This window comes from Neodiprion virginianus, chromosome 2 (assembly GCF_021901495.1).
Source record: "Neodiprion virginianus isolate iyNeoVirg1 chromosome 2, iyNeoVirg1.1, whole genome shotgun sequence".
Lineage (NCBI taxonomy): Eukaryota > Metazoa > Arthropoda > Insecta > Hymenoptera > Diprionidae > Neodiprion > Neodiprion virginianus.
This window is the reverse complement of record NC_060878.1, coordinates 6001367-6017568: the sequence shown is the minus strand read 5'-3', so window position 1 is coordinate 6017568 and position 16202 is coordinate 6001367. Positions and strand designations below refer to the sequence as shown.

The window sequence follows — 16202 nt, the reverse complement described above, 5'->3', positions numbered from 1 at the left end:
GTCGAGGAATCGTCACAACGATTTGTTTCTTTTTTTTTTCAACAAGTTTTAAGTCAGAAAGCAATTTTTTTTTTTCGTATATCTTGCCAATGTTTGTGTTTTTTTTTTGCGCAAAGCGTCAGTGTTAAATATTCCGATGATAATATGATATATAATCGTCGACCGTTTTTTTTTATGTATTCGTAATTTTTATATATTTTTTTCTCTATTCCCAATCCGCAGTTCTCTTCGCGGTTGCAATTCCGAAACTGGAGTATTTCATATCGCTGATCGGTGCCCTCTCCTTATCGGGACTTGGCCTCGCATTTCCGGCGATAATCTACACCTGCACATTCTGGAACGTAACGAATCGCACCGAGAAGATCATAATGATAGCGAAAAATTCGGCAGTCGTCGCTTTTGGTTTTCTCGGCCTGATCGCCGGGACTTACACGAGTCTTTTGCAGATTATAAATTACTTCAAGTCCATGGATGTGTCGCCTTGAGGTATAGTTACGGTGGGAAAAGAAAATTCTCTGTTAGGAATATTTGTGAGAACGAGCTTTCGTCGAGCGTCGTCGATATTTTTTCGGAGATATTCGAAAGCTCGTCCGAATCGAGAAGTTGTCACTTTTTCATTGAGAGAGAGAGAGAGAGAGAGAGAGAAAGAGAGAATGAGAAATGAGAAAATTGAGCCTCGTGAATTTCATTATCTATCTTGACTCAACAATCGGATAGAAATATTTTATACTATCGTAAATATGAAGAGCTTTGGTTTGAAATTTTTTACAGAATTTATTTATATCAAAGTGCGCGAAAATTTTTCAACTTTCGTCTCGTTTACGTCGTTTGCGGTTGTACAGAATCGAAAAAATCTTACTGTATCATGTAAATAGATAGTATGGGTTGAAATTTTACACAGTATCGGGGATATTTCGAAATATTTCATAAAACGTACGGAAATTTGAATGTTTTAAAAATTGAGTTTGGTGTTTTGCCTGAAAACTGTATAGTATTTAACAGAAATGTCTCTTCCATTAACGGGTGATTTATTCGTTACTCGAAATCCGTGAGTAAAAAAAATTAAAAAAGGTTATCGTTGTTAGATCAAAAAAAAAAATAAAAAATAATAAATTTAACTCCTGCCAAAATAAACATCGAATTTTTGTCTCGTTTTGAATTTATGAAACGTCTTCGTTCTTTGAATTCGAGCGACGCAAAGTGATAAACGAGAATAAAAAAACAAAAACAAATACATAATATAATATATGCACACACATACATATGTTTAAATATATTAAATTATATAATAACAATGATAATAAGAACAACGAATGAAACAACATCGTCATGAACTTGTAATCATTGATGCATAACGCCGATTAGTATACGATTAAAGAAAGTGGCGGTATTATACGCATATAGAAAAGTATTAATATCAATAATCAATCACGCAAGTTCCTAATTCAAAGTTATCGCTAGCGATGATGAATTTATACCATTGAGATATACGTTGCGTATAAATGGTGTCGATATACAACCTGCGACATTTTGCAAATCACACATTCTGTGCAGAATTTAGCGCTAAAAATTCCGTGAAACTATAATATTATTATTATTATTATTATTATTATTATTGTACTACATTGAATATGCACTGAAGAAAAAAAATAGTCGAACGAAAGATAATATTTATTTCAATAATACGTAGCAGACGATACAACGATTCAAAAAAATAAAAAGTTTAAAAAAAATTTTATACCAAACGAACTTTTCTTGCCGGAAGTAGATAACCATTGAAAACAATCAAATACCTGCCAAGTTGTATTTGAATAAATATTTTCTTGGTATTCGACAATTTTTTTTCTCATTTTTTCTCTTCTTTCAATGTGCGCAAAAATTTTCCTCCCACAGCGAAAGCGATAACGTATGAATATATATATATATAGTAAAGGTTGTGATTATTTACATTAACGTGTCCGATTTAGCATATATAAATGCGATATTACATACGCACACTTTGTTGCATGCATATAACATGTTCACACCTAAAAATACACGTACATATACGATACGCATCATTTATGATATATATCAAGGTAAAAGATATTTATTTTCGATACAATATTAACAGAGTTACGAATCCTACAAGGAAAAAAAAAAAAAAAAAAAAAGAAACGACGCATCGGAAGACATTAAAACTAATCATTAACACTAAAACAAATCAGACGATTAGTTCCTGTTTAGAAATTTTTTTTTTTTTCTTCCATTCTTATCCCAAGTGGTGAAAGTAAAGTAAATTGATAGACGGCCAACGGAGAAAAAAAAAAAAACATACACATACCTGATAATATCCAATAGCATTATCATTACTCATGAAAATATGCAGAGCTTAAAAATTAATCGCAGTACGTAATTTGGTTATTTTATTTTTTTTTTTTTTGTTCTTGTCAAAATTACAGCGAGATTATTCCGAACAAAATTGAAGCAATTTTGATACATCGAGGCGAAAAGTATAACGGTTCGATTATTTTTTTTTTTACCTGGAAATATGCGTAAAATTTGCGTCTACGCTATCGGCGGTATTTCGGCATGAAATTCTTGACGGTTTCGCAAGCTCACCGTCAGGTGTCAATAGAATCGTTGAGGCGGGCATATGGATCGGGGTAAAACGGAGTTAGACGCTATTCTAGGTATTCCGGTGACAGTGCGACACGCGGTGCACCGAAAATCTCGTATCACCTGTCTAACAAATTGATTTCGCGTTATGCGGGGGTGACATTTCGTAAATTTAATACACAGCTCAAGTTTCCCGGGGTGAGTGAAGCTTTTCTTTATTTAAATTTACATTTTAGTCTCGTTTTCTTCGCTCGTTTGTTTTCTTTTTTTTTTTAAATTTTGATTTTATATTTTTTTTTTTTTTTTTTTTTACTTCACTTCAACCGTACCCCGCTTAATTAAGCTTGAATTTACTATACGCTTGTAGAGATTTTGTTAACAGCTACGCGGGTTTGTTCGATAAAATTAACGAGAGTTTTCCTAAAAATAGAGAGGGTGAAGAAATATGAAAGAACGAATTTTTCGCCGTATGATAATAAATCGATAAATAAATAATTAAAGGGCGAAAATATTGTCTGTGTCGAATTCGCGGGTCGAATAGTTATGCGATGGTGCGTTACAGTCATTTTAGTAATAAATATATATACACGCATGTTTCATCTAACAAATAAATATATGTATATATACATACATCTATACTTAGAACCATATATATATATATATGTGTACAGTTTCGATTCGAATTTTCACCAGCACGGAATTCCGCGGTGGATATTTTACAAAGAATGTTGATTTGTTTTTTTTTTCCCTCTCTCTCGCACGTGGCGAGTGAATGAAAAACAATGAAAATTTTCGAAATATTTCGACGAATATTAATATCGATATTGTGCATTCGGAAAATTTGACAGTCTGAGAAAGAAATTGAAATTGGTTAAAAATTATTTTTATAATAATGACGCGACGTTTGAAGCTCCAAAAATGAACCTAGTCCCTTACCAAGCCGCAAAGACTTGTCTACAAAACAAAAACATTAAAAAAAAAAAAAATAAGAAGGAGAAACTGTTTTTACGCATTGATTGTCTTAGCGCAAATAATTCCCGGTGCAAGTAGTTTATGTACGCTCGTATTATAACAAATAAGATATAAACTCACGTCGGTTGACCGATGTGTTTGTTATTGTTATTTTTTTCAAAAATTATTATTATTATTATTATTATTATTATTATTATTATTATTATTATTAAAATATATTGTTTGTAAAGAAATTTACTGCATCGGTATCTATGTATATATAATATTGTACAGCAAAAATTCTCAACTGGGGAAATAAAAAATTTTTATAACCGGTTACAGTTACAGAATCTACGATTTATAAACACACGATGAATAAATTTAGAATAGATGCCTAGATATTGCAGGATATATACATATATACATATACATGATACAGATACAGATGTTATATCCATATTATAGTATGTATGCATAATTAATTAAGATAGGGTGTAGGAAAACTTTCCTTTGATATTCAATCGGGGAAAACAACATCCGATAAGACTTTAGATTGTTATTATTTTTATTATACGTAAATTAGAGAATGGCAGTCTGTAAATAGTTGCAAAAAACGAAAAAAAAAAACACACGCACACAAAAAAAATAAAAATAAAAACAAGTCAACAAGTCGCCATCGTGAGAAAGGTGTCGAATGATCTATGATTGCGTGATTGAATTATTAAGTAAATTAATGTAAATAGTTCGTAACGATAACTCCGGAAAATATGTGTTGAAGAAAAAAAGAGACGAAACGATATCGAGAACAAAAAAATAATTCAAATTTGTAAGAAATAGAACGTTTATCTACCGTAATCATACAAATTACTTTAATCATTTATAATACGGATACAGAGTTCGAGCTATGTTTCTAAATTTGTTCAAATTTTGCACGACTAATTTTCCTCGTTTAATAACTCACACAAATACACACATAGAACCATGTTACATAAATTGCAATAGCTCAAATTAATTTTCAATCGATTTTGTTATTTTAAAAGTACACTACATACACACGTACACATACACTTGATTTTACCACAAGCGAAAATGTAAATAAGAGCGACGGATGTCTTTGTTATAAGAATACTTCTCGTATAGTAATAACAATGAAAATAATATTAATTATGACAGCGGAAAAAAATAAGAAAGAAAAATGACAAAAAATAAAAAGAAAATTAAAATACAGATTACGTTTCATTCATTTCAATACATCTACAAATATCTAATTAGTTACGGTGTTTTTTTTTTTTTTTTCTGTTCCAACTTAAAAATATCCTAATTTTTTCAAACGGACCAAGGCAAGTGTAAAATCGCGTGCAATCCCGCAGCGTATGAACTCCGTAGTTTCGGGTCATGCACTTTTGCAGATGACGTCATTGGGGCCGATCGATGCTCCTGCACCGGCCGCGGATTTAACCGTTGATTCAATTTTAGGTCAGTCTTTTTTTTTTTTTTTTTACTTCCATAGCTCAATTTACACCCCATACATTACGATTTGTGGAAAATATTTACAGTTTCGATTCGTTGAAAGTTTTATCGAATTCGCGATAAAATAACTTTAGCACGAATTTCCGAAAATCATAACACACACAACATTGCAGATACGAAATGTTTCGTACTGGGATATTTCTGTTTGAGTATTATTTCTTACCAGGATATTTGCGTTACAGTTGCTTTTCCCGCATTATTTTTTCGCGAGTTCAACAGACACGCAGCCTTCAATTTTAACTCCGTACGATCTGCGTACGTATACAGTATAAGATAATTTGCTTAATGAGAATATCTTGGCGTAGTAATCGTCGTTGTCAGCTTACGTATGCCATTAACGAATGAAAATCTCTAGCTCCACTAACGCTTGCTCAATAATTTGCGAAACGAATTGGCAGCATGATCGGCTACGATACACGACTACTCCTGCATTCTGCAATTGCATTAACTCGTACTGACGCAGTTATGTCAGACTCATTGTCAGTTATAACCTATGGTGCAATAATCGAACTATACTTTCCGACTCTCTATATGTTTACGAATATAACGTACTCCTGGCATTCCTCCTCAATTACTTCTACAATTGTTTCGTTTATTTTCTCGTGCCTCGATAGATCGACGAAAGTTGACGGATTGAATTCAAGACCTGAGACAGCAAGCCAACGATTATCTGTTTGTTAAAAAACCTCCCTTGCTTATTATTTGGTACGAGGGACGTGACTTGTAGCAATCGGCACTACTTCCGGTAACCGAAAAAACGCTCGTCGAAATCGGCTCGTTAATTCGTTGCAAATTTCTTGCGAACGTAGAATCGATTAAAGAATTACAACGAGCCGGTGATCAATCAGCTTTATCAACCCTAAAGCGGTGACATATTTTACTTTCTTTTTTTTTTTAATTTAAGGGTCCAACATCGTCTCGTTTTCTTAGTTTTTAAACGAGGAATCACGTGGGACAAAAATCTTTTTCCACAAGTTCGAAAAAAATTGGTGAAAAAAATTAATGCGTGTCGAGTCAAAAAAAATGACGCTGCGGGTAACTTAAATTCCAATCGAGTATTTTTTCGCCCCCATCCGGAACCGTTCTAGGGTTAAATTCGGAGCAAGCTTCGTATATCGGTGAGAAGATTTCTGAAAGGAATCGACAGCGACGACGAGGAGAATTCCTCGGAAAAATTTACTTGGAAGCGTCACTGGACCACGTGATTATAAATATAATAGAACAGTTGGTCGAGGCTGCTGCAGTGCTCAGAGATGAGATAATAAAATGTCGTGATTGCGTTGCGCCCTGTGGCTGCAGACAGTCGAGAGAAATCGCTCATCGCGGTAGCATTATATTCGCAACTTGGCATACGTGAAAAGTTTTGACAAAGCACCTTGGTTTTTCACCGAGGTGTTTGGGTTAAACGCGATTCAGGGACGCCGAGGATATTTCGATAGGTACAACACTGACGAACGGTGACCAGGTAAGTCCTTAATTTCGCATCGCGCGCGAAAATGTGTGACTCGAGTCGATCGAGTTAATTAAATGTCAAGATGAAAGAAAAAACGAAACAGAAAATCAAAAGCCCGTCGTCGCCTTGTATAATATTTACTCGTTTGTCGTTAGAAGTGTGTAAATATCGTTAGCCAAATTTGAACGTGAACAAATTGTTTTTTCCATCGTTGGTATTGAACTTTTTTTTCTTTTTTTTTTCTTTCTCATCGTCGACGAGACGGGAAAAACCTGAAATAACGACGAAGAACGAAGCTACGGAAGAGAATCTAAAAATCACATATAATTGTATATGTATACGGAATAGAAACGACGATCATTTTTTTAACGTCAATGAATTCGGTCGAAAAATGTTATTCAAATACGTTTGAAATTTATATATAATATTTTCGTGCACGTATATCCGGAAGTTTCAGACGCGATTTCCGGCTTTCGATCAAGTATCGGCCCGGCAAGTTTTCCCTGCCGTCGGTTAATGCCGTAATCGAAATTGTAATTTGAACTTCCTGGTCGCAGCTGGAGATGCGGAGGGTATGCAGCTAGAGCCCAACGATACAATTGTAACCGCCGTCGAGTTATATTTAGATCGGCACTGATTTTGCACTCTGCGAAGGAACTGCATCATGAGTTACCGCTCTCGGACCAACGGGAAACGTATAATTAAAGCTTGGAAAGTGCGAATATATTTGCGCGAGAAATAAATGAATAATAGTAAATGCAAAAATTTGTAGACATTTTATTCGGTCAATTTAAATTTCGGTTTAAAATTGTGCACGTCAAAACCGAGACTATTATGCTTGGTTTTTAACTGTGGGAATTATTTTTGGAAATTTGAATACCAATCGGTACGAGATGTTTCATAACACAGGTCTGCAAAGAAATTTTTTTTTTTTTTTTTTTCAGCTGCATGGCATGTTTTTGGTAAATATTACGTTTTCGAGTGTGTCGAATCCAAAAATCACTTCCATTACCCTCCATCACGTAAAGTATTTTTGCAAAATACAATGTGTTTGCATAAAAAAAAGTATAAGAATAATAAAAAAAAAAAAAAACAAACACCATTTCATTACAATGAATTAAACAATATTTCTTATGAAATGAAACAAACAATTTCTTGGTCAAATGTACTTAATATTCCATTTCTGCTTCTCTTTTATACTTTTCCGAACACGCTTCCGCTTTCCATTTTCTGTTTCCCTGTTTACGTTTATTCTTGAGACTGGATCTAATACCTACATATTAAATGAAAGTGCGAAATCACTTTTGCATAGGATTTTTAGAATCAATAATAGGATACCAGATCTCGAGTTAAAAGGGAGTTTCACTCTAAACGAAATTACAAACACGAGTTCAATAAAAAGTCTAACGCGATGGAATTATTTGAATATTTTTCCCGGTTTAAGTGAGTAAAACTTGTGCAGTTTTTTGGTTGCAGACCTGTGCAATCTTTGGTTTTTACAAGTTTGAGCAAGCTATTGGTATTGCGGTCGTAACGATTTCGGACACTGGATCTAAATATACGAGTGAATGCCGAAATTCCTGATTTATCGCCTCGTGCACTGACCTACAAGAGGAATTGAGATGCCCGTTGTTTCTTCGTCTCGTCCCCTGCAGAACTTTTACATAATAACAAAGTTAGGATTTTCTAGATCGGACAGAACGCGAATGTTCATGTCGTTCAAATCCATTCCACATTCCTCCGAAATTATTTAGGTAAACCAAAACCAATTCAGCTGTAATTATTTTTGAAGTGTTTCTTTTTTTTTTTTTTGATGCCTTGTGACTTTAACATGCGATTAGCGTTATTGACGCGTTATCAAAGCCAAAAATCGCGACTGGGCAAAGCTGCATATGGGTCTAAATTGAAACGAAATTACCGTGTCGAAACATCGTTTCTGACGACCGAGGTATTATAATCGTAATTCGTACACACGTTATCCTTTTATGTAACTCGCACCCACGCTCGTGAATATTGGCTCGCGAGAGTTGTTACTTGTCTTCGAGTTATCTGGGTTGAGTATTTATTGAGTAATTACCTAGCACAACCCGAGGTTTAATTTTGTTTCCCAAGTGGAACGAAGCAAAACTCAGTGTCATAAACTTTGACGGTGTGTTAAGTGAAAATCGAATACGACTCAGCCATTAAATTTATTCTTATAGTGGACGAAAATAAGGGTTGGCGAACGTAGTCGCAAGGATTTACTCCGTCTTTGATCAACTCGGTAAATGGTAGCATCGAGCGTCTTGAGGGTAGCAGAAAGCAGTTTTTTCACGTACGAAACATAAGCAAGGAATACATTATTTGTGTCGTACAGATACAGTTGACTGCATTTGACCCCAATGTACCGATTAAGCCAATCAGTTAATGTGCAGAATGCGCCAAGGCTTTAATATATGCATTGCGGATTTTGATTAGGTAATTTAAATCCGCTTCAATAACCAGCGAATCCTAATTCTTCTGATTGGCAATTGATACTTGATCGGGATGAATATTTGTTTTTGCAAATACACAGAACGCACCGAGCAAAGCATGAATGGACTCGACGTCATTGCTCGCGCTTCTGGGTTACTCGCAATCTATGCAATCGGTGACATGATTAATAAGCGCGACGTGAGCGAAGATGCAGATGCATCCTCCGCAATGCTCCGGATGCATCGCATCGTCAACTCGCGTTCCTGAAGAAGATCTATTCTGATCCAAAAAAAGCTTTGGCACTTTCGGAAGTAAAACATCGAGAAAACCACACACCACAACAAATCAAACACCTTCCGACATGACAAATTTTTCACTCTATTTATCGTACGACTTGTGCACATCGATCATTGGTCGACGACCTCGTTTCTGTTCCAGAAACGTCACCATGGAAGAAAAGAATGGGGAAACTATCAACATGCAGTTGATGGCTGGGCAGAGCTCCTTCAAGTGAGTTCTGATTTCAGAGACGGTTAAAGCTAAGCGAATTTCAAAATAGACAGACTATCGTTTCACCTTGCCACTCGGTCAAAGTGTGTCGAACACGTCGATCGTTGGGATGTGCGCGCGGATTATAATATCTTAGCAGTGATTTGTAATGGGATACACTGACGGCTCTTATATGACAACGAGTGCGTTCTCGTCCCGTTAATTTAATACCATAAGGAAAACATCGGACTAGAATCCGTTCGACCAGCGCACGTTAGACGAGGTAATAATGGTCTGTAATCATTGCAGTGGGGAAAAACAAACGCCAGATGGGAATTTCCTGAAGAGTGGAGACGGAGGATCGCCAGTATCGGATTCGGATGAATCGTATGATCCGCACAAACATCGGAACAGGCCGAATCCCACCTCGTGAGTATATCGTCATCGAGTTAAAAGCACTTTCGGAGAGAAGAATTGGGTCGAATGGGTTGTACCGCACGGTTAGTAGACCTACGTGAAAGAACTTGAACTTGATCTGGTTTCAGGAACTCCGAGACGTTGATCCATCTGCTGAAGGGCAGCCTGGGGACTGGGATTCTGGCAATGCCGAATGCCTTTTACAACAGTGGTCTGGTCACCGGTGTCATAGCAACGATTCTCATCGGTATTTTATGCACCTACTGCTTGCACGTTCTCGTAAAAGCGCAGTACAAATTGTGCAAAAGAATGAAGGTCCCCATTTTGAGTTATCCGATGAGCATGAAGTACGCTTTGGAACAAGGGCCACGATGGTGTAAAATGTTCGCACCCTCCGCGCCGTGAGTATCTGTAATTTTCTATACGTGGCAGAAAATGCTTTTTTTTTGCGTTCAAATGCGAATCAACTTGCGGATGTATAAAAATGTTAATATTCCAAAATTATTTTTGAACGTTACTCAGATTTTTTATAGATGTATAAAGTTAGGTAACAACGTCTTTCAGAGGTCTCGTCGATGGGTTTCTAATAGCATATCAACTGGGAATTTGCTGCGTCTACATCGTCTTTGTCGCGGAGAATATAAAGCAGGTAGTTTCCGGAAGCCTTGAGAGAGAAATTTTACTTTTTAACTTGTCTTCAATCCTCCGTTGAACGCAGTATGCGAAAGCTAATCATTTTTCGACGATCCGTTGCCAGGTAACCGATCAGTATTGGCCTCCAATAGATGCGAAATTGCACATGCTGATTTTGCTCGTACCACTGACATTGATAAACTACATTAGGAACTTGAAAGTGCTTGCGCCATTCTCCTCCCTGGCGAATGTCATCACTTTCGTTGGTCTATCAATGATCCTGTATTACGTTTTTGACGATCTTCCGTCCGTTAGCGAAAGGGAATTGTACGGCTCGTTGAGAAACTTTTCCCTGTACTTTGGTACCACGTTATTTGCCTTGGAAGCTGTCGGAGTGGTGAGTTATTTTATAACCTCATGACCCTAACTGAAAATCAATTGTCCACCTCGAAATAGTTCATTTACATGAAAAGAAACCTTGTACCACTTCTTCTGTCACCGATAGATCATAGCTTTGGAAAACAACATGAAGACTCCCCAGAACTTTGGTGGTTACTTTGGCGTACTGAACATCGGGATGACCGTCATCGTGATCTTGTACATTCTGGTCGGAGTTTTTGGTTATATCAAATACGGGGCGGCAGCCGAAGGGAGCATTACTTTGAATCTTCCTAAAGGGGACGTGTATGTCGATGTTTCAAATGCTACTCACTATTCGCACTTGAATCACCATAATCGACCCAATGTTTATTTCTCTTTATCTGTTTCCGCCCACAGGATGGCACAGGCCATAAAAATAATGTTCGCCATCGCGATATTCATAACTTACGCCCTCCAAGGCTACGTGCCCGTTGAGATCATCTGGAACACCTACCTGGATCGTCGTATTCCTAAGAACAAACTTTTCTGGGAGTACGTCCTGAGGACAATCGTCACCATTGCCACCTGTAAGTTGACGCTTTAGGGAGTCAGGTGAACATTTTTAACTTCCTGTTTCTTCGACGATAGCTCGAGAACCAGTTACCGGATTTCAATGATTTTGATCTCAATCGACGTGGCTTCTCCAAACTTAGAACTGATTACATTTTGGCACTGATCGGTTCGGTACGTTTTCAATTATTTAAATGACAAAGTTCCAAAAAATCAAATAAAAACGATGATAGTTGGATTTCGATGAATATTCGCACTTGTCGGTTTGTTGAATAGTTGAACGCAAATCTGAAAATATTCCGATTTTGGCAGAAATTGCTAGCCGAAGGTTTTTTGGATTACCGATAACGAATGCAAGGTCAGACATCCAAAATTTGTAATGATGAATTTATTAGGCTTCAAAATCGTTAATCACAAATCTAATTTTGTAGTTCGAAACGCGAATTGGACATAATTCTTTTTTTTCTCCATGAACTTGGAACCTGCAGCGTGAAAACAGGAAGTTCAAGGGCTGACTCATGTCCGGTCTAAAACTTCTTGTTACAATGTCACTTGGACATGAAATCATTCGACTTCGAAGCAAGCGGGAAAAACGATTCCTGCATTTCTTAATACAAAATCTTAACCGCTTTTCAGTTATACTGGCGATCGCTGTGCCGCGTCTGGGTCTCTTCATCTCGCTGTTTGGAGCCTTGTGTCTTTCGGCACTAGGACTCGCCTTTCCTGCCATAATCGAGATATGCGTTATGTGGCCCGACATGGGACCCGGCATGTCGTCCTTGATCAAGAACATCTTCCTAATATTATTCGGAATTGTGGGGCTCGTGGTTGGAACCTATGTGAGCCTTGTGGACATCGTGAATTCCTTCGCAGCGCCAGTGAACAGTACAATAATAGCAAATTCGTCAGACTTACATCAATAAGGACTGCAATATGTGCTACTAGTGAAATTAACATCAGTCGCGTTGACTATCGTGACTACGTGTAGCTGCGGTCGACTCTCGATAAATGCCCGCTTTCGGGGCTGTTGGAGAGAAAAATTCTGGCGCTCAGTGGGACGATGTCAACGAAAAGCCACTCTGTAGAATAAACATGTTTCAAGTTTCATTAGCCATTGTTCGTACGGAACCGCCATGGAGAGTATCGCGGATTTAGGCGTGTAAAAAAGCGCTTCGGAGATTCTTTATTTGTGAAAATGGCGAAAATTTCGCGTTGAAAATTTTATCATTATCAGATGTTTACATCGGCGTCGCTTTTCGAAAACGCTACGAAATTATATCGATCATTAGATGTGATATTTATACATTAGAAAGAATTAGTATGGGTTGGAAATTCTATGTCCATTAGATGTGTCGATAATAAAATGTTAAAAAATTTGCGTGACTTGAAGTGCGTTCACGTTCTACTGAGGATTCGAAAGTGATAAATTTTGAGAAAAGACTTTTACACCGCTTATATTAACGCTGTAATTTAGACCAAAGTATATACACTATAAAACTCAATGACCAAAGAAACCAAAAGGTATCTGTGTTGAAAATGTTGCGCTGGCGTTTATCACGCAATATGTAACGTAAAGGAAAGTGGCTAAGATTGCGGTGCTATGGTGAAATTTGAAGAATATGAATATGCGTGACCGAAGTTTACTTTGAACTTGACTTAGAGATGAAGTACGCACTTGCTATTTTCCGTACATCGCACGACTTTCCTTTATGGCTACTATTATATCATATGCATAATTGCATGAATAATGTATATTTTTTTCACGCTGTGCCAATATAACTTTGTTGTTTTTGAGATTGTGTTAAATATTTGCGAAAATTGTTTGTGAGCCTAGATGGCTCAACACATGAAAGTATATGTATAGTATATTAAGTAAATATAATATTCTATATAAGGTGGGATAATGGAAGCAATGTTAAAATTGAAAGTAGCTGATTGGTTTTTATCTATAATGTAGGAACATGAACAGATCAGAAACGACTTTTTTAAAATCGAGGGACTTGAATAGTCGGACTGTTGTCAATGAATTTGGATATATCGAAAATTTGCAAATTTGCTGAAAAGACAGCTTATCTGATGACTGTATGCAAAGATACGCTCTCAGTGCAATCGTAGAAGCATGTAGTTATAAAAATATTGATGGCTAAAAGTGATCACGAATGAATCCATCGTGTAGAAAAAGTATTGAAAAACTAGGATATGCACTGGTTACGGCGTGATTAATTTCGTGATTAAATGTAGACTGCCACGATAATTTTTATTGTTCCGGGTTACTCCCGCTACTGTTTATATAAGAATTCAACTTGATAATTGGGTGGCACTTTATTTTTATTCATACGATCAGTTTTCTCACAAACTGAACGTAATAAAAGCGCTTGTTCTTGAGAGTTCAGCATAGCATTAGAGTAGAGGGTGGACACAAACCCAAAGTTTTTTTCTAATAGAGTATACAAGAAAGTTGACTAGTTTTAGTACGGTATAGAGATTGTTATTACCATTATACGACTAGACAATAAGAGCTTTAATTAGGTATCAAATTTCTATTGAGAATATATCATTGGTACGAGCCGATCATGTGGTGTTGGTAAACGTGTTTTTATTCCATGTGGTATGTTGACAATTGCTGAATGATGAGTGGACAGAGAAAGCTTTGAAATTTGACTTGAAGAAATATTGTTAATAATTTTGTTATTACGACATTGGCCTTCTCTACGTATGAGACGATAAATAATTCGCATCTACAATATTGGAACAATGAAATGGTCGATGATAACGAAAAGCCGCAGAATATTGCATATATGATGACTTCGCTGCGCATTTTAGAAGTTCGTCGTTTGAGATACATCACCAAGAAGGAGGTTCTTCAGTATTGGTTGAGCACAAGTGATAATGAGATTGGAATTATATTGTTACGGAATACTGTTAAATGGTTGACAAAAATGTATTGTTAAAAGAAACGTTTGTTAAGTTTGAGTTACTCAAGCTCATAAGATGTAAGTGAGACGTGCACCAGTAATAGGACTATGTCAAGCTTTAACAAAAGTGAATGGGAAAAAATATGTACAATTGTTAGTGAATCGCTGCGACGATCATTAAAGGATTGAATTACGACTACTAAGGTCTCTGTCTGACGCACAGCTGATTCATTTGTGAAATTGAAGCACCTTGATTCCGAATGACTTCTGATGAGATGAGGGCTGATTATTTGAATGATTCAGTCTTCCGTGTTGGTCTAGTCCTGTCGACTATGCACTTTTTTCTTCCTCAAGGCTCGATGACGTCGGGAATGAGTGATGCAGACCAATGCCGAGATAAGAGGGTGGTGACTCGACAGTGACGGAATGATTGAGACAAATTCCTTTGGATTTTTGGCAAAAATTTTACGATTCTGGAAAGTGCTCGAATAAATTATTTGATGCGCTATTCCGACGTAGTTTTGCGAGCGAAATCGAATGAGCACGGTCCCAATGGGCTGCGAGCATCGGATCAAAAGTTACAGCTGAAAAACCAAAGATTCATTTCTGTACTGTCTGCACTGCTCTTCTTTCCTTCGTAAATCCGCACCCGTTCGTCCTACGACCTTTTCGCAGCGTTTTCTGCAATCCTGAGGGTCCAATTACTCCAAACAGGGCCACAGGAATCGATTCTGAGACGCAAAATTTTTTGGCCAAAAAAAAAGTAAGGCTAACCCCTTTGTATTTTTGGCAAAAATTTGACGATTCTGGAAAGTGCTCGAATAAATTGTTTGATGCGCTATTCCGACGTAGTTTTGCGAGCGAAATCGAATGGGCACGGTCCCAATGGACTGCGAGCATCGGATCAAAAGTTACAGCTGAAAAACCAAAGATTCATTTCTGTACTGTCTGCACTGCTCTTCTTTCCTTCGTAAATCCGCACCCGTTCGTCCTACGACCTTTTCGCAGCGTTTTCTGCAATCCTGAGGGTCCAATTACTCCAAACAGGGCCACACGAATCGATTCTGAGACGCAAAATTTTTTGGCCAAAAAAAAAGTAAGGCTAACCCCTTTGTATTTTTGGCAAAAATTTGACGATTCTGGAAAGTGCTCGAATAAATTATTTGATGCGCTATTCCGACGTAGTTTTGCGAGCGAAATCGAATGGGCACGGTCCCAATGGACTGCGAGCATCGGATCAAAAGTTACAGCTGAAAAACCAAAGATTCATTTCTGTACTGTCTGCACTGCTCTTCTTTCCTTCGTAAATCCGCACCCGTTCGTCCTACGACCTTTTCGCAGCGTTTTCTGCAATCCTGAGGGTCCAATTACTCCAAACAGGGCCACACGAATCGATTCTGAGACGCAAAATTTTTTGGCCAAAAAAAAAGTAAGGCTAACCCCTTTGTATTTTTGGCAAAAATTTGACGATTCTGGAAAGTGCTCGAATAAATTATTTGATGCGCTATTCCGACGTAGTTTTGCGAGCGAAATCGAATGGGCACGGTCCCAATGGACTGCGAGCATCGGATCAAAAGTTACAGCTGAAAAACCAAAGATTCATTTCTGTACTTTCTGCACTGCTCTTCTTTCCTTCGTAAATCCGCTCCCGTTCGTCCTACGACCTTTTCGCAGCGTTTTCTGCAATCCTGAGGGTCCAATTACTCCAAACAGGGCCACACGAATCGATTCTGAGACGCAAAATTTTTTGGCCAAAAAAAAAGTAAGGCTAACCCCTTTGTATTTTTGGCAAAAATTTGACGATTCTGGAAAGTGCTCGAATAAATTATTTG

The 16202-nt window shown here is 37.2% G+C and overlaps 2 protein-coding genes across 5 annotated transcripts in view; both read left to right on the top strand.

Annotated features, from left to right (window-relative positions):
* LOC124298303 (proton-coupled amino acid transporter-like protein CG1139) overlaps positions 1-3656 on the top strand; it is a 40390-nt gene extending 36734 nt beyond the window's left edge. For both annotated transcript variants that reach the window (XM_046750140.1, XM_046750139.1), the window contains one exon: positions 223-3656. In XM_046750140.1, coding sequence (XP_046606096.1) covers positions 223-485 — 263 coding nt within the window. In that variant the 3' untranslated portion in view covers positions 486-3656. The remainder of the gene's footprint in view (positions 1-222) is intronic.
* On the top strand, positions 2670-14409 carry LOC124298304 (proton-coupled amino acid transporter-like protein CG1139). Of its 3 annotated transcripts, none has more exons than XM_046750142.1 (9): positions 2670-2796; positions 9425-9496; positions 9785-9904; positions 10021-10293; positions 10457-10541; positions 10650-10922; positions 11031-11209; positions 11303-11472; positions 12092-14409. In XM_046750142.1, exons 2-9 carry the CDS (start codon positions 9435-9437, stop codon positions 12376-12378), a joined length of 1449 nt encoding a protein of 482 aa, XP_046606098.1. In that variant the 5' UTR covers positions 2670-2796; positions 9425-9434; the 3' UTR covers positions 12379-14409. The 3 variants fall into 3 exon arrangements, with proteins under 3 accessions (XP_046606098.1, XP_046606097.1, XP_046606099.1); XM_046750141.1 differs by lacking the exon at positions 2670-2796 and adding an exon at positions 6348-6544; XM_046750143.1 differs by lacking the exons at positions 2670-2796; positions 9425-9496 and adding an exon at positions 9560-9678.
* Positions 14410-16202: the final 1793 nt, after the last annotated feature.

Coding starts and splice junctions, on each gene's coding strand:
- LOC124298304 (XM_046750142.1), top strand. CDS start 9,435: ATGGAAGAAAAGAATGGGGAAACTATCAACATGCAGTTGATGGCTGGG. Junction 10,542..10,649: donor TCGCGGAGAATATAAAGCAG/GTAGTTTCCGGA, acceptor ATCCGTTGCCAG/GTAACCGATCAGTATTGGCC. Junction 10,923..11,030: donor CCTTGGAAGCTGTCGGAGTG/GTGAGTTATTTT, acceptor TGTCACCGATAG/ATCATAGCTTTGGAAAACAA.